General features: G+C 36.8%; 1 protein-coding gene across 1 annotated transcript; it reads right to left on the minus strand.

The window, feature by feature from the left end:
* Positions 1–7,480: 7,480 nt before the first annotated feature.
* Positions 7,481–13,113, minus strand: LOC104109888 (uncharacterized). The gene is made up of 6 exons (XM_018775502.3): positions 12,683–13,113; positions 12,512–12,576; positions 12,391–12,422; positions 11,337–11,578; positions 7,886–8,122; positions 7,481–7,786 (listed from the first exon to the last, which is right to left on the minus strand). Exons 2-6 carry the CDS (start codon positions 12,562–12,564, stop codon positions 7,778–7,780), a joined length of 573 nt encoding a protein of 190 aa, XP_018631018.1. The 5' UTR covers positions 12,565–12,576; positions 12,683–13,113; the 3' UTR covers positions 7,481–7,777.
* Positions 13,114–19,350: the final 6,237 nt, after the last annotated feature.

Below are 19,350 nucleotides of genomic sequence, written 5' to 3' on the forward strand. Positions count from 1 at the left end.
CGTGTTATATATTGGGACTGGTTGGTACGATTGGACGGGGTCCAGGGGGCCTCGGGTTTGATTCGGGGTGGTTCCGGACCAAGTTTGGGTATTTTGATGTTGCTGGTTGCTGGTTCTGGTGTTGTTCTTTGCGTTCACGAGGAGGCTCTCGCGTTCGCGAAGAAGGATTTTGCTGCTGGGACTTTGTTCTTCGCATTCGCGAAGAAAGAAATCTCTGTTGCAATAGTCTGAATTTGGAGGCTCATATATCGCAATCTATAAGGAATTTGGAGATGATCAAAAAATGAAAGTTGTTGCCCTTTGTGTCTAGTTTGCAGAAATATAACCCATTTGGTATTTGGAGTTGTGTACCAAAAGTTATAGTAGATACACTATATGCTATCTGGGAAGAGTTTGGAAATCTCTGTTGAACAGGGCTGAATTTGGAAGCCTATATCTCGCAATCTATAAGGAATGAGGAGATGAGAAACAAATAAAAGTTATATCCCTTTGAGTCTAGTTTTCAGAAAGTTAAACCATTTGTTATTTGGAGTTTTGTACAAACAGTTATGACCATTATACTAGAGGCTGTCTGATAAAAATTTGAAAATGGTTGTTGGAGAATTTGTTCATCGCACATGAAAATTGGTTCCGAAAAAGCTTGGCTTTTATAGTGAAATGTTATTATATAGGGATGCTTTTATAGAAAGGTCTCCATGTATAATTATTTATTGGATAACAAATTTATGCATTTTATATTGGTCGCATCACTTTTGTTTTGGTCAAAGTGGAATATATATATATATATATATATATATATATATATATATATATATATATATATATATATATTATAAAAGCATGAATACAATGTCGGTTTACAAAAATAACCTTATAGTATTAATCATAATAACTCATAATAAAAGGATATAACTGGAATTCTAGATATTAGCTTTATAATCCTATTAGTTTTAGGACATAAAACTACACGTTAGGAATCCTACATGATTAACATTACCACTCCATAATATCTAATACAAAAAAAAGTAATATTAAATGGACTGCATAAAGAGTTAAAATTGAGAAAATAATATCCCCACAATAGTATATTTTTATATTATATTTGAATTGTTTTCCTACTCAAATAATATTTTTTTATCAATTTTTTGTAGTGTCACCGTATATATAATAGACTAAGTTAAAATTGATCTTTCATTGTATATAGGTTGATTTTTAGAATGTGAGGCATGAAGACCTCATAACTATTTGCCCGACTTAATGAGTCACATTTAACGCCATCTGAGCACTCACCTCATAGGCTAAAACTCAATGTTTACAGCACGAAAATGGCTAAATATGCACAGAAAAATATACAAGAATTATCAAATGAGCCTAACAGGGATGACTCCCTATTAATACTATAGTACAAATTAAATTTCACAAAAATTAAACTTATAAAAATTTTATCACAAGGACCTCGTCCTCACATAACTTCCACCGCGGCTCGTAACCTAGTTTAAATATTTCATCTTATATAAAAATGCGAGGATCTCGTCCTCAACTCCGAATCACAAGTATTTTACACATTGTGCCAACTAAAATTTTCAATTTCCTTTCTTTCTTCTTTTCAATAAATTTCGTAAACAATTTTTCACAACACATAATGAACCCTCATAGCGGTAGGGCATATAATTCATAAAATTGAATTCAATTATTCCGAAATCACATCGAAACCCACGGTAGTGAATAATAAAAATTACTTTTGGACTGATAGCACTCAATGGTGCATAAAAATAAAAAATGATAGACAGGGGCTAACATCATCAAATCTCCCAACATGGATAACATATAAGTGGGTCACAAAGTTACGAAGCTCATCCATAAGCGGAGCATAATAGGAGGACTCGCCTCAAAATTCAGAATCGAATCAAATTAAGGAATATAGCCTTTTATAACAAATCGGGATCGTACCTGTAACGACACCATCTGGTGTATCGGCCTTATCCAAATCATAGCGATTATATCAACTGGTCGGGCCTCCACCTCTTAGGCGCCCTCTACCCGCCTGTCCTCCACCTCTAACTGACCATGCACGTGGAGTATTAACTAGAATAACCACTGTAAGACCCCCGTGCCGATGGTGCATTAAAAGAACTTAATGTAGCACCTCGAATATTTTGAAATTGTTATTATGACCTGCTGGTACTGAAATGTAGAATTATATAGGACGTCGGAATACCGCAAGCCCAGCATCATCCCATACAAATCTCACCCCTTAGTCATATACAAGTTTCAGAGAACCTTTCATTACCACGTAAATACATCTCAGGCCAAAACTGATATAACACATGACCCCGCAATCTGATCGTTGATAGTGGACTCCCCTCGCTTGGCGCGAAGCCATATGACACATGCCGATGATCCACCATACTAACCTTCACCGATCATAAGATACCTCAAGCCATTTATTTGGCGCATGTCACCCCCGTGACACTTAAACTCGCTTTCTCTAGTGCCTTGGCTGCTAGTATGTACCCTTCGCCAAATAGATATCCCATACGAACTACATAGTCTCTAATATCACCAACTATCTTCATATCTACATCCACCTCGTGACCCTACCATGATTGTGACTATTAGGCAATTAATTAAACCTTCTTAATATCATACTTATCAATCAGATGTCAGAACTTGCTGCACCCCAATGTGGACAACTGAATAATCTCTCAATACTTCAGCATCCTCGATCTGAACGACATATTGTAACAATGGTTGAGCAATCCTGGTTCTCTTATAACCCCTATGTAGTATCACAAACCGTTGGCGTATAGTTGATATCGAGTGCGCGATTTCATACACGAGTAGATACAAAAGGACATAAGATATATGCTTCAAGCTGAATAAATGCCGCACGGTAAGGAATGAAAGAAGTGAAAATTTTCCCTACTAGCTCTGTAGCCTCTCGAAGATAAGTACAGATGTCTCCGTACCGATCCGCAAGACTCTACTAAACTCATTTGTGACTCGTAGAACCTTGAAACTAGGGCTCCGATACAAACTTGTCACGACCCAAAATCCCACCATAGGCGTCGTGATGGCACCTAGTCTCTAAGACTAGGTCAGCCGATTTTCATTACATTTCGAAGCCCTTTTTTTTATAATCAAACCAACAGCGGAACAAATATAAATGTAACAACCTCCCAAGACTGATAGTAATGAGTCACGAACTCTAACTGAATACATAAAATAATCTCAAGGATCGAATACTCAGTACTGTTTGAATAATAAATAACAGTACAATAAAATGGAAAGACTCTAAGGAACTGCGATGACCAAGCAGCTCTACCTTGAATCCTTGCGATCTCACTCTAACTCTATCCGAGTCCGATATCTCCAATACCTGGCTCTGCACAAAAATGTGAAGAAGTGTAGTATGAGTAAACCACGGTCGTTACCCAGTAAGTATCAAGACTAACCTCAGTGGAGTAGAGACGAGGTACAGTCAAGACACTCACTAATCTAATAACATGTGCAATATGATATCCAAAATAATAGAAAATAAATAGCAGTGATAGCAACACAAATCAACTAGTTATTTAAACAACAAGGCAACAGAAATACCGTAAATATTAGTCAAACGAATAATAAACACAGGTACAACCAATTAATCAAGTCCTTCAAAATATACATCTTTTATCTATAAGTTTTTTAATAAAAGTCTCTAGAATATAGTCCTTTTCAATAAATATATTTCGAATATACTTCCTTCAAATAAATATCTTTCCATTATAATTCTTTCAAATAAATATTTTTCGAATATAATTCTTTCAAATAAATATCTTCTGAATATAATTCTTTCAAGTAAATATCTTTCAAATATAATTCTTTCAAGTAAATATCTTCCAAATATACTTCTTTCAAGTAAATATCTTTCAAATATAATTCTTTCAAATAGATATCTTTCTAATATAATTCTTTCAAATAAAAGTCACCATGTGACACCTCATTTAACTTTTCTGGCGTGAGAAATATATTCAACATATCACATCAAATGGCACGGCAATACCTTCGTGCACTTGTCTCATTCTCACCCAATATATATATGTATATCAAATCAATTGCACGACATCACTCTTCGTGCATTTATATCTTTCTCACCATGCATACATATAACAGTAGCAACTAGGTGGAAGAAATGTCAATAACAATAAAAGAAATAAAGCGGAGGCACACAGAAAGCAACAACGACTGCAAGTCACATAGCTTCATAGGTGCACAATAACATCTCAAGATAAAGGTATGAATGTATACACACAAAACGATATCACAATATAATGTATGTCCCTCGTCCTCACCTGCACGAAAATACCCTTCGTGCCATGAATATATGATAATATAAAAATAATTGCACGGCATCACCCTTCGTGCTTTTACTCTCATCCTCACCTGATAATATAAATGAAATAGCATGATATCACCCTTCGTGCTTTACACTCTCAATGGCACGGCATCATCCTTCGTTCTTTACACTCTTAAATGGCACGACATCACCCTTCGTGCTTTATACTCTCAAATGGCACGGCATCACCTTTCGTGCTTTACACTCTCGAATGGCACGACATCACCATTCGTGCTTTACACTCTTCCTTACCAAGCACATGTATATCATTAGCAAGCAAGGTAGTAAGCACAAATAACATCAAGGAGAGTGTTTAAACCACAACACGATACAACAATTCATATCACAATTTTTCATTGACCACAACCAAATTCCAAATATGTAGAAGAATCAATAAATTTCTCAACAAATAGCCCAAGGCTCCACACAATATATAATAAACCTCAAAATAATCAATAGAGGTGAAAAATACTCAGTATAGGGCAACACCTTCATTAATCCAAATTTTGATAATTATATTAACTCCTCAATTTAAACTTATTTAATAAATGTTTGCAGATAAGGATTTTCATCATGAATTTAATTCCAAGAAAAATATCAAATCAACAAACACACGGAATTCACATAAAATTCAAGTGACAATAACACCAAATTATTATATAAAATACAAACTTGACAAATGAGGAACGAGGCGTAATAATTCAAGGATTTAATAATGCCAACAATTATCTAATTTAATACATAAGAATGCCTAAAGCTTTAACCAATACAATTTGCGCATATAAGCCCGAGTACGTACTCGTCACCTCGCGTATACGGCTTCTCACATTTCACAAATAGCAGATAAGACTCGATGCCTAAGGGGTAATTCCCCCACTCGAGGTTAAGAAAGACACTTACCTTATTGAAGTTATGCCGATATTCCAAAATCGCCTTCTTGCTTGAATTGACCTCCGAACAACTCAAATCTCTCCAAATTAATTGTACCGCTTCATTAAAATTCATCAAAAATAATTCCGGATAATAAAACACCAACATAAAATTTTATTCTAAAAAGTCAGTGCGGGATCCACCCCTCGGAACCCGACAAAATATTTACGAATTCATTACACCCATTCCGATACGAGTTCAACCATACCAAAATTAACAAATTTCGATAACAGATCGCCCTTCAAATCTTAAATTAAAGTCTAGAGGATTTCTACCATTTTCAACCCAATTCACTAATTTAGTGATAAAAACAACAATAGATTCATGTAATTTAACCAAAATTAAGTTAGGAATTCTTACCCCAATGTTTTCCTTGAAAAACTCTCGAAAAATTGCCTCACCCGAGCTTCCTTGGTCCAAAAATGGAAGAATGAGACGAATTTGGACTTTATTCTGCTGCACAGGGATTTGTTCTTCGCGTTCGCGACCCTTCCCACGCGTTCGCGATGAACAAATTCTCCAACAACCATTTTTAAATTCTTCTCAGACAGCCTCTAGTATAATGGTCATAACTTTTTGTACAAAACTACAAATTACAAATGGTTTTACTTTCTGGAAACTAGACTCAAAGAGCTATAACTTTGATTTGTTTCTCATCTCCTCATTCCTTATATATTGCGAGATATAAGCTTCCAAAATCAGCCCTGTGCAACAGAGATTTCCAAACTCTTCCCAGACAGCCTTTAGTATATCCATTATAACTTTTGATAAACAACTCCAAATACCAAATTATTTAACTTTTTAAAATTTTAAATATTAAAAATTATCATAGAAGGTATTGTAGTCCAAAAATAGGTTATTGCAGTTATGCCCTTCCCTATGAGTTATTCCATTTTATATTTTAGGGCTATTTTGATCTATTAATATTGTATTTGTGCTTTTATAATAATATAGCTCTCCTTTTTCTAACCGGATTCGGACAATATAATACATTCTCAAATTAGTCCAAAAAATAGGTTATTGCAGTTATGTCATTTATGAGTTCTTCCATTTAATATTTTAGGGTTATTTTGGTCTATTAATATTGTATTTATGCTTTTATAATAATATAGGCTCTTCTTTTTCTAAATGGATTTGGACAATATAATATATTCTCAAATTAAATTAGTAATAGGACATTATAATACGTTTTAAAATTAAATTAGTAATAGGAATTTGTAAGAAGTTTATCCTAAAAGTAATAGGATTACATGACTAAAAATATGTCTATACCCCGAAAGTAATTATATTAAAAGAAAACATAACGTGTTCCTAAAGGTATTAGGTATACATGCTAACATGTAGTATTATATGTTATGCCCGAAAGTAATTATACTAATAAGATTCATATAATATATATTCGATATAAGAGCACTTCGCTATAACATCCAAAAATATTCGGAACAAACGAGTCTGTTATAGAAAGGTTTGATTGTATACTCACTCCGTTGACACAAACTTTACAAAAAAGGAAAGACTTTTAAAATGTAATCTTAAATAAACCATGGCATTATATGGCTGTAAAACTTTTAATACTTGTAATCTTAAATATGTCATAGCATTTGCATGGGTATAAATATTTCTTATTAAGGAGATATTGAAATATGTCAATCTTTTTAGACAAACAAATAGGAAACATAGTACCACATCTTTTTGTAAGGGAGTAATTTGGAACGTTTTCATAATTGTCTTACAGTATTTTATTTTTATATACAACTTTCAAAATCTAAAATTTATTAAAATATCCATATTTTAATTTTGTAGGGATACTTGTGCTATTTTCAACAACCACTTAAATGTTTATTCTTTTACTATCACTAATATATTATATAAATTAAATTAATATCTTAAACGTCACGTCCAATTAAATATTTTTGCATAAGTATTCCTATATCTTATATCATGAATGGAGTATAAGCTTTGCCAAATATTAACACCCGACAAGTCCTAAAATTTAGTGTGAAAAGCATTCACTCCTGCAAGTCCAAAGAAATGCCAGGAAACTGTTTTAGGAGTAGTACGTTTTTTCCTAGACAAGATGAATCTCATACTTGCCTTTTCCCTTGGGATTATTAGCGTGTGTATTTTCTGCTTCAAATGAACTTATGTTTTTCCGAAATCAACACTAGGGCATAGAAAGTACAACAATGAAGCTTTCACAAAATCAAGACATAATTCGTCTAATGATCTGCAACTAGGCAAAGCCGATAGAAAGACATCCACCAGTCTTTCTAATCCTGAACCACAACATCATGTGTAACAATTCACTAACAAACTCTAAAATTCCAGTAATAAAAAGAAACTTGATGAGCATGTGCACTCATCAAAATTTCCAAGATCAAACTGTTCCACTCCAATTATTAATACACCAGCTCCGAGACGAATGTCAACAACTAAAGTGCCTTATCTGCTGGTTTATAGAGAAAATCCTCAAGATTTCTACAATAAGAAAATAACAAACATTAGGCTAAAAAGGACGAAAGAAGTCATAATCGCGTTCCGACACTACAATTAAAACAAGTCCTGAGTTTCTTTCACCTGCATTGGAAGGTAAAGTTTGAATTCTGGTGGGAGTTCCTCTTCTGAATACAGACGGTCAGAAAAGTAAATCCTCCTCAGCCTGCAATTTGCATGAACCTGAACTCGCAGTGTTTCGACGTAGTTGGTTCCATAAGCTCGTCTGGTCAAATCAGAAAGATTCAACTGGATTTGATTCCATCCTTCATCCAATCTCAAGGGCATAGTGCAAATATAGGGTTTCACTCGTGTGACCGCCTGCAACATACAGGGGAAACTTTTCAAACTCCAGCATTAAAGAAATGTAATAACTAAGCATTAAGAAGTTTGTCAAAAAAAAGGGCACCAATACAAACAAAATTAGACCCCAAAAGTAAAGGTGTCAGACAGGACCATCCAACCAGTGTAGGTTATGCTTCAGCGACAAATGCTATAATAGCTTGAGTATTACCCTAGTCTATTCAGCAGTAATGAAGAAACCTAAAGTTAGAGTCAAAAGTACTGCAATATCCAGGACAAAGAATGGCAGAAAACTTTAGTAGCTTTTATCCCTCATTTTATTTTCTCGTTTATGGCGCACTAATTATCTAATGCTCACTAATTCAGCTTTTACAAACAGCACCAATTTTTATGCCTCCAAAATAGTAACGGAAGTAAGTAAAATGCTCCATAAAACAGTTACAGAAAAGAGGTGTGCGTCCAAGCAAAACAGGAATGTAGCAACATCTAGGGAATTTATATTACACATTTACATTATACATCTGTTACATCTAAAACTGGATCAGAAGAAAGCAGGGGCGTATGTAGCATATAGGTAATGGGTTCAACCGAACCCATAACTTTCAGTGCGGAGCATAAATTTATGTGTAAAAATCTACTAAAATTGCAACAAATAGTAGATTTGAACCCATAACTTTCAGTGCGGAGCATAAATTTATATGTAAAAATCTACTAAAATTGCAACAAATAATAAATTTGAACCCACAGCTTTAAAAATATAATAAGTTCAATGCTAAAAATCTTAAAAGCTGAACCCATAGAGTTTAAATCTTGAATCCGCCTCTGGAAGAAAGTGGTTTGGTAATTAGTTCACATGTCACCTCTGTACTCCAAATGGGAAAGTTCAAAGAAGGGATTATTTGACTACGAAATTAGTTAAACTATAATAACTGAAAGACAATTAGTCTATAATATGGGTTTTCAGTCAACAGACAACACTAGGCAAATGCAGGCGTTACAATCTATCTACAAAACACTAAGCAAGTTGGTCCATAATTTGCTTTTCACCTAATAGAACAATCGCTGGCAAGGAGTACTAGGCAAGTGCAAAACTGCAAACCTTCGAAGCAGCAAAGCGTCAGCGGGCTTCATAACTCATCAAAGAAATCAAATTAAGACAGAAAACTTAGAAGGTCAACTAAACACTGATACAAGCAGAAGGAAGGAAACCTTTCCTTTATTGCATTCAGACCATACTTCATCCTTTCCAGCCATGCATATGTCATATCTTATTTTGATCAGATACTAGAGTAGTTCTTTACAAGGTAGGGGTAAGGTCTGCGTACACACTACCCTCCCCAAACCCCACTTGTGGGATTACAATGGGTTGTTGTTGTTGTTGTTGCTGCTAGAGTAGTTGTTTAGATATTCTTAAGTCACATAATACTTTGCTAGCTGAGTAATGATACTCTATAGAAAACTTTGGTAGGTCAAAACAATTGCATCCTTCATCAGTTTCTAATGTTTTTAGTCTGCATAGCACTATCAAAATCCTTGACTCCTTACTCTCCCAAAATTTTGAATTGCACGCGTTTGTGACATGCCCGAAACAGTTGTAGTCTGTGCAATTCTTAGCATAGGAACTACCTGACTAAGGCACATGTACTGGCTATTGGTACGTAAAGGACCCAGGTAGCCCAATATAACAGTTCATTTAGGGCATTTTGAATGGTCCAAATGTACCACCTATAACTATGAACATCAATTGAGATTGGTATGTGAATTGTCGAGGCCTCAGGGCAAAATTAAGAACCCATGTAACAAACAACAACAACATACCCGGTGTATTCCCACAAGTGGGGTCTGGGGAGGGTAATATGCATGCAGACCTTACCCCTACCCTGTGAAGGTGGAGAGGATGTTTCCGGTAGACCCTAGGGTCAAGGAATAAGAACCCATGTAGCATGGGCATGAAAATAGCATTTTAACCAAAGCAAGATATAGGATGATCATGTCCTCATTATTTCTGACCAATAATGAAATTCTCTCGGCCAAAAGATTATACCACTTCTATCAAGCAGGATTGACTAGTTCCATCAAGAAAAATATGCCCACAACCTGATACAATCCATTGTTCCATCAAGAAAAATATGCCCACAACCTGATACCATCCATTGTTCTTGGTACAAAATAATGCCCAAGCGCCATCACTAGCAATTGGTTCCCCCCCCCCCAAAAAAAAAAACAGGAAACAACAACAAACTCAGTGTAATCCCACAAGTGGGGCCTGGGAACGGTAGTGTGTACGCAGACCTTGCCCCCCAACAGGAAAGTTTATCATAAAGATATCTTGTCCAATATTTCAAGAATCGGATACCCCAAATAGGCTCTCTTTATCTGTAGTTCCATCACAATTAATGTTGTAAATCCTGTCCCCCCAGTTCACATCTCTATTACTCTTCCCTGCCATTTCTTGCCATGGTGCCACCCTTGCTCAATATCCACAACCAAGCTCTCTATTCTAATGTCATTTCTTAGTCTTTCAATCCATGTGGCCATTCACCATCTTAGGTTAAGTTTGAAACCAAGAAGCGGTTGTGCATGTGCTGGATCATACCTAACTATGTCATCCTTATGTTTCCTTCTGAACACTAAGACAAGAATAGTAAGGCAATTAACCAAGGTGGTCAAAATCAAATTTAAGCGCCAATCAAAAAGGTAAGGTTATTGCGAGCTAAGAAGCTTCTAGTCAAACTCCTTACCATCATTTGCCACACAGACTTCGTAAAAAGAAGCCCATCAAGCGACCAAACTGCTATTTCTGACATTTTAACACATAAACAGGGATTTTCTCCATATAACAAGAACAATAAGAAAGGTGTGATGTATGATTATACTACTGTTCTAAGGCAAAAAAAAAAATTCCATCGTTATAAACTTACCGAAAAGGAAGACATTGTTCATGTCTTTATAAAAATAAATAAAAAAAAAAGACATTGTTAATAGTTTCCATCTAACAAATAAATGTTGATTAAACAAAGAAACATTCCACTCAACTACAGTTTCTTTCAAATGCTAAGATTATCAAATATCATAAATAGACAGCACTCAGCAGCTCTCTCCTGAATATGGTTGAAGTCAAACCACACAGGCAGAGACATATATAGGAAAGACTAAATATACAAAAATATATCAAATTATAACAGAAATAAGTCACAGGAACAAATCTATATTCCTGGAAAGACTTACAGACTTGATAATTAGAAGCTCGAAATCTTCTCCGGACATTTTTATCATCTAAAACCTGAATTTCAAATGTGAAGTACTTCTTCACATTCTTCACTATCATGACTAAGAAGGGTAGCTTTATGCCAAGAGTCGCATTAGGATCTGCAGGACACGTTATGTATGCTTGCTGGACATTAGACCCAACAATTTCCAGGACATTGGATTGGATATCTTCATCTGGCAGCCGTTTGACGTGCCCATTGACAACTGCACACAAGACCAAAAAGGAAGAGGTAAGCATACTGCATACAGTTATATCTTTCTATTTGCCTTGTTAGAAAGGAGTGATAGGAGGGAGGTGTTAAATAAATTGGACAGCAAGTCTCTTAAGAAAGTAGCCTTCTTTCTTTTGCAGCGCAGGGTTCTATTTCAACTACAGACAACTTAAGAAAGAGACTGAGGATATTTGCGAGTTGGTGTTGCGTTATGCATGTGCACAGAATCTAGAGTGAGACCTTGTATTTTCATTGATTAATATCTCGTGGATGTTACCGAGGACAATGGAGGAAGCAACCGCGTGTTGGAGATTAGAGAGGATTGCTAATGAAAGGATGGCAGCTTGGAAGAAGGCTCCATGATACCTCTTTTGGAGCATATCGAACGAAAGGAATAGGAGAGCGTTCCATAATAGTGAGGATGATGTCGAATGCATAAAGAGACATAATAGTGAAAAACAACCATAATACAGATAGATAAGAAAGTAAAGAGGAGGATGACCAAGAAACAAAAAACTAAAAAGCACTAACAAAGGAAGAAACTACAATGGAATTAACGCTTCATGTATATAAAAAATTTCCTGCATTGAGAAATAAATCACACAATCCCTACATTGCTAATACGATTCAGGGACAAATCAATTGCTCGAATAAATAGGAAAAAAACAAACAGTAATAAATCCCTGTCGAAAGACCCAATAACACTTGCTACAAGTCAACACAAAACCACATATACTCATCCATAAATCCTATTTACTGGAGCGATAGGAAAATAAATGAAATTCAAACATTAGTTTATATTACCTTCTTTATCCCAAATCTGCAGAGGCTTGCTCCTGGACAAAAAGATCAACAAAGAAAGCTAATATTTAAAACAAGTAGAAAAAATAAATATTGAGAAATAAACAAGACAAGGATTACATACCCGAGGCTGTACAGGATGGAAAGAAAACCAGATTGGAACGTGTTCTTAAACATTGAAATCAGTTGCTGCAAATTAACACAAATTGTTCCAATTTTACTTCAAAATAAACTTGTATTTATGAACTGGAAACAAATACTAGTATATAGATGGCTGATAAATACAGATGAATACCTCGTGAAGAATCGGGCCGACTGAGAGGAGAAAATAGGGGATTCCAGACTCCACTTCGATTTAGGACCGGCAAAAAAAAATAAATTGACCCGGCTTGAATCCGGAGTAAGGTAAATGAGTCGCGCCTAATGTTAATTTTACCAAATTCCTAAATTGGTCCTCTTTGTATCTGAATACTCGATACTATATTTTAAGTACTAATTTCTATGTGCATAATTATTATAAATTAGTAAATTTATTCGCGCTTCGCGCGTAACCGGTTACAAAAGACATCAATAAATTTAGAAATAATCTTTTATATTTTCAATCAAGATAGAAAAATTAATTTTTTGTCTGTTTGCATGGTTCTCTCAACCTAATTTTATATTACATGCATTTATATTGGTACTTGACTCATTAGATAATGAAACCTTTTTTAATTCTAAATTTTCTTCTATTTGAATAAATTAAACATGAAATGAAAAGAACAGATCAAGAAAAATATAAAAAGTAAATAAACTACAAACAGAATGAAAAATAAAGCAAATCAAATAAATGCAAAAGGCAAGTTGTTGTATTAGTCCAGTATCATTATGTATAACATATGTATCCCACCTCCATAAGTCACAATTCTCCATAACCCCATCCAAATGTTTAATGAGGTTATTACAATTAAAATATCTGTTTAAAAATATGTCGTTTCTTTACTCCATGCTCACGAGTTATGCATATTGAAATAGTGCTCGAGACAGTGGTCTACTATTTTTAATTTTGCCATTACTCTCTTTTAGAGAGAAAGATGTTAAATTTTTACTTGGGTTCCAAATTAAAAAGTCGGGTGCTTGAGATAATGTAACAGAAGAGGCGCATTATCAGTTCGATAAGGTGCCTTTTATTTCTCCATTTGTATTATTTAGTAAGCACAATAACTTAAATTCAGCAACTACATTTTTTATTTAATTTATAATCAGAGAAAAGGCAACAAAATAAAACGAGAAAAAAGATAAATAAGTTTTTTTGCCAAAAAGAGGTACCAGGTCAACACCATTTGTCCCTCCTTTATATTAATTAATTAATATTAATTTCAGGAGTAATAAATATAAGAAAGCAAAAGAACATAACAGATGCCTATGGATTTCGATCCCTTTGCATCTTGCAACTACATCCTCAGTTCAGGCATATAAATTTTAATCATTGTCACGAAAAGAATAAATTGATTTCTTTACAATTTTCTTTTAAAGAAGACATACCCGTTTCCACGGTATATCCATTCATTGCTCTCAAAATAAATATGTCCAAGATGAACCTTACATAATTTAAGCTTTCAAGAATGACAGAAGTAGCAGAAACAACCTTATAGACTAATACTAAAGAAAGAATTCCCCTGCAGTTGGTTAAGATTTGAACTGTATCACCCTCCTTTTGTGGGAGTGTTGGTGGTGTTACCTTCTTTCTTTATAACTCTGCGGATACGCTGCACTTTAAAATGAGAAGTCAGAAATTTTAACCGATTAATTGTAATAAGTTATTGACAACGGTTATCTCTTTGTAGACATTGCGCAAAAAAATGAGGAAGTTACAACTCTTCATTACCCTACCTAATGGCATCATAAATAAACAATAACTGGCAAGATAAAAAAAAAAAAAAAAATTGAGAGAAAAGGCAAGCTTCTCAGATTATGCTCAATAACATTTTACCAAACTATCCACGAAAAATAACACAAACTTATCATAAACCGAATTAATACGAAAGAAAGAGAATCAGAAAGCTAATAGATAAAAATGCGTACTTACTACTGTAATATTTTGTAACCATGTTGCTACCCTGTTCTTAACATCTCTTGAATCTATGACTCTAAGTATTGTTAAAATATTCATACACACACACGAAAAAAAACACAAATCAAAATCTTGAAGGAACATTCATGATTTTATTGCTAAACATGAATATTATCAAGACGGAAAATGAATGAAGAACTTGAGTAGATAGGAGAATTTAATAAGTACACCAAGCAAAACAAATCGCCTAATAATGCAAAGTATGGAGGTTAAAAACAGAAGTCATGAATAAAAAAAGAGCAAAAGGAAAACGAAAAACTTTGAGAAAAATAAAGGGCTAAACAGCTTAAAAGAATGTGGTTATATGTGCCAAAATTTAAAGGAAATGCACCATAATTCTTTAGAGAGGTACAGTAAATGAGACACAACTTTTCAGGTTGTACCGTTTCGGAGAGCTTCAAAAACGTAACTCCTTCAAGGTGGAGAATGTGATAACCCAAAAGGTCATCTTATATTTTAAAACTCGAATATGCGCTCTTAAGCCTAAAATTTCATTTCTACCATCCCTGATTTGCGTGCACAGTCCGGACAGGTTTCCGAAAAGCTTTTATGTTGAAAACTAATAAAAATAAGAATTTTTGCTTTAAAAATTAATTTTAGTTGACTTCGGTCAATATTTTTGGTAAACGGGCCCGAATCTGTTCTTGGACGGTCCCAGTAGGTCCATATCGAATTATGGGACCTGGGTGTATGTCCGGAATCAAATTCGGAGGTCCCTAACTTGAGTTATGAATTTTTGATGAAAATTAAAAATTTGGAAATTATTTATTTTTAAGAATTGATTGATGTTTGGCATTGTTAGTGCCGGGTCCGTATTCTAATTTCGGAGCCCGGTACAGGTTCATTATGATATTTAAGACTTGTCTGTGAAATTTGGTGAGAAACGGAGTTGATTTGACGTGATACGGACGTCTAGTTGAGAAAATAGTGTTCTTGAGAATTTCATTTGATTTGGTGCTAAATTCGTAGTTCGAGGTGTTATTTTGGTTATTTGATCACGCGAGCAAGTTCGTATGATGTTTTTAGACTTGTGTGCATGTTTAGTTTGGAGCCCCGAGGGCTCGGGTGAGTTTCGAATAGGCCACGTGATGTTTTGGACTTTGAAAATCTGGTATTTTGCTGCAGCAGGTGTTCTAGCATGTCCTTCTTCGCGTTCGCGAACGCGAAGAGTAAACTGGGCAGCTGAAGATTTCTTCTTTACGAATGCGAAGGCTTGATCGCGAACGCGAAGTGATGGGGGCGTTACCTTTCGTGAACGCGACAAGCCCATCGCGAACGCGTAGTGTTAGGCATTGGAGAGGGGGAGTCAGTCGTTCCTTCATCGCGAACGAGAGCAATGCCTCGCGAACGCGAAGGCCAGGGGGGAGTAACCATCGCGAACGCAAGATGGGTCTCGCGAACCCGTAGGCTTGGCAACCAGTCCCCTTCGCGAACGCGACAGTGCTCTCGCGAACGCGATGAACATTGTCACCCAGCACTTAACAGAATCCAAAAACGGAATTTTAGCCAAAAATTCATTTTCTCAAAAACCAAACGATAAGAGGCGGTTTTTCAAGATCCATTTCTTCCCCAAATTGTTGGTAAGTGCTTCTAAACCATTTTCTTTCAATTACCCATTACATTTCTTAAATTTTCAATCTAAAATCTAGAATTTTCATGGTATAATTAGGGGTTAGGCAGAAACTAGGAATTTCGGAAATTTGGGGATTTAGACCTCAATTTGAGGTCGGATTCCAAAACCAATTATATATTTGGGCTCGGGGATGAATGGGTAAAAGGGTTTTGGTCCGAACCTCGTGTTTTGACCAAGCGGGCCCGGGGTCTATTTTTTGACTTTTTGGAGGAAAATTTAGGAAATTTAATTTATGAAATATAATTGATTCCTTTAGCAATATTTGATATTATTGAGTCATTTTTGTAGATACGAGTAGTTTGAAAGTGAATTCCAAAGAAAAAATTGTGGTTGAGAATTAAGTGGCTTTAGGAGCGAGGTAAGTGTCGTGTCTAACTTTGGCTCGAGGGAATATGTATTATGTGTTCATTTGCTACGTGTTTGGTTGTTAAATACGATGTGTAGGTGAGGTTATGAGCATCTATGCGGCGTTGACGAGTCATAGCATGCGAGTGAAATTCTATTCTTATCTATTTTTAGCCTTATATTCTACTATCCATGCTTAGCGGGTTATTTGAAATGTTGGGTGATGCCGTGCCATTCTATTTATTTATTTGGATGAGGTTGAGAGTAAAAGCACGAAGGGTGATGCCGTGCCATTCTATTTATTTATTTGGTGAGGTTGAGAGTAAAAGCACGAAGGTTATGCCGTGCAATTTTTCTTGCTGTTTTAATGGCTCAATTCGCTTAAGGATTTTCGGTGTACTTATGTCTTTTTATTATTCTCACTCTTTATGTTGTATTCCCCCACTGTATGTTCCTTTCCCATTATTTCTATGTTATTTCTTTATTTACTGTTGTTGCCACTAGCATGATTATATTGTTTAGGTTATATGTGGGTATCTTGTCCTAGTCTTGTCACTACTTTGCCGAGGTTAGGCTCGACACTTACCAGTACATGGGGTCGATTGTACTGATGCTGCACTCTGCACTTTCTGTGCAGATTTGATACCCGCTTAGGTTGATCGAGATTTGCTATTGGTCCGCTGTCCGGAGACACAAGGTAGATCTGTCGGCGTTCATAGACCTTAAAGTCTCCGTCTATCTTTTATGTCCTACTTTTTTCTTTCATTCAGACTGTTCTATTTCTTTTAGGCTATTACTTATAGTAAATTCTAGAATGTTCGTGAATTGTGACTCCAGATCCGAGTGGTAGTAATTAATACAGTTTTATAATATTTTGTACTTATTATATTTCATCTTAGTTAATTATTGTTATTTATTGAATGAAAATAAGGAATTGGTTTAACAATTTTCTAACGTTGGCTTGCCTAGCAAGTGAAATGTTAGGCGCCATCACGGTCCCGTAGGTAGGAAATTTTGGGTCGTGACAGTTGGTATCAGAGAACTAGGTTGCCTAGGTCTCACGATTTATGAGTAAGCTTAGTAGAGTCTAGAGGATCGGTACAGAGACGTCTGTGCTTATCTTTGAGAGGCTATGAAGTTTAGGAACAAGTTTCACTTCTATTCTTCTCTATCGTGCGATTTTGCTTTCTCAATACTGATTGAACTTTTCTACTCTTATTCTCTCGTATATGGCGAGAACACGTACCGCTTCCTCAGCTGAGCAACAGCCAGAGCCTCCAGTGACAGCTCCTACGCGGGGCAGAGGTCGAGGCCGTGCCAGAGGCCGAGGCAAGGCTCAGTCTAGGGCCCGAGCAGCAGCCCCAGTAGTAGAGCCTTAGATAGAGCTTGACAATGAGGTTCCAGCCCAGACTGTTCCTACCGGACCAGCTCAGGTTCTGAAGGGGTTCATTGCTACCCCAGTACTTCAGGACGCTTTGGTCCGTTTGGTGGGCCTTATGGAGAGTGTGGCCCAGACTGGCGCATTTCCCATGGCACTAGCAGTCTCTCAGGCTGGAGGAGGAGCCCAGACTCCCACCACTCCCGCTCCGGAGCAAATATCTCCCCAGTATCAGGCTCCAGCAGCTCAGCCAGTCGGATTAGTTCAGCCGGTTATTGCGGCACAGGTCGGAGATGAGCCAGCTATGTCTTCTGAGGCTTTATGGAGACTGGACAGGTTTATCAAGCTCTTTCATGTTCACTTCAGTGGTGCTTCTTCGGAGGATCCCCAGGAGTATCTTGACAGCTGTCACGAGGTCTTATGGAACATGGGTATAGTGGAGACCAATGGGGTCGATTTTGCTGCATTTCAGATGACTGGTTCCGCCAAGAAATGGTGGAGGGATTACTTGTTGACCAGACCAGTTGGGTTGCCTGCTCTTACTTGGGACCAGTTTTCTCAGCTCTTCATTGAGAAGTTTCTGCCTATCACATTGAGAGAGGAGCGTCGCCGTCAGTTTGAGCGTCTCCAGCAGGGCACTATGACTGTTACTCAGTATGAGACCCGTTTTGTGGATTTGGACCGTCATGCTATTCTTCTGCTTCCCACCGAGAGAGAGAGGGTGAGGAGGTTTATTGATGGACTTGCTCAGCCTATCAGATTGTAGATGGCTAAGGAGACTGGAGTGAGATTTCTTTTTCAGGCGGCTGCTAATATCACCAGACGAGTCTAAATGGTTCTTACTCAGGGAGGTCAGGGGTCTGACAAGAGACCTCGTCATTCCGGTGAGTTCAGCGGTGCCTCATCTAGAGGCAGGAGTACTTTTGGTATAGGCCATCCTCCCAGGCTGTTTCATTCAACGCTCCAGGCATCCCACGGTGCCTCAGGTGGTCGTGGCCCTCATATGCATTATTCCGACCAGCTAGCCTACAGTGCACCACCAGCTCCTATTAGTGCACCTCCACTCCAGAGTTATCAGGGTAGTTATTCAGGTCGACAGGGCCAGCTTCAGGGTTAGCAGTCATAGCAGCCGAAGTTATGTTATACTTGTGGTGATCCGAGGCACATTACTAGATTTTGCCCTAGAGCAACGGGCAGCTCACAACATCAGAGTTCGCGTGCCATGGTCCCGACACCAGTTGCTGCACGGCCTGCTCAGCCAGCCAGAGGCAGGGGTCAGGTAGCCAGAGGTAGAGGCCAGACTGTTAGAGGTGGAGGTCAGGCCGTTAGAGGTGGAGACCAGCCAGTTAGAGGCCGTCCTAGGGACATAGTTCAGGGTAGTGGGGCCTAGCACCGATGTTATGCTTTCCCAGCCAGGCCTGAGGCTGAGTCATCTGATGTTGTTATCACATGTACTATTTCAGTTTTGCAGTAGAGATGCTTCAGTTCTATTTA

Source organism: Nicotiana tomentosiformis, chromosome 1 (genome assembly GCF_000390325.3).
Source record: "Nicotiana tomentosiformis chromosome 1, ASM39032v3, whole genome shotgun sequence".
Taxonomy (NCBI): Eukaryota; Viridiplantae; Streptophyta; class Magnoliopsida; order Solanales; family Solanaceae; genus Nicotiana; species Nicotiana tomentosiformis.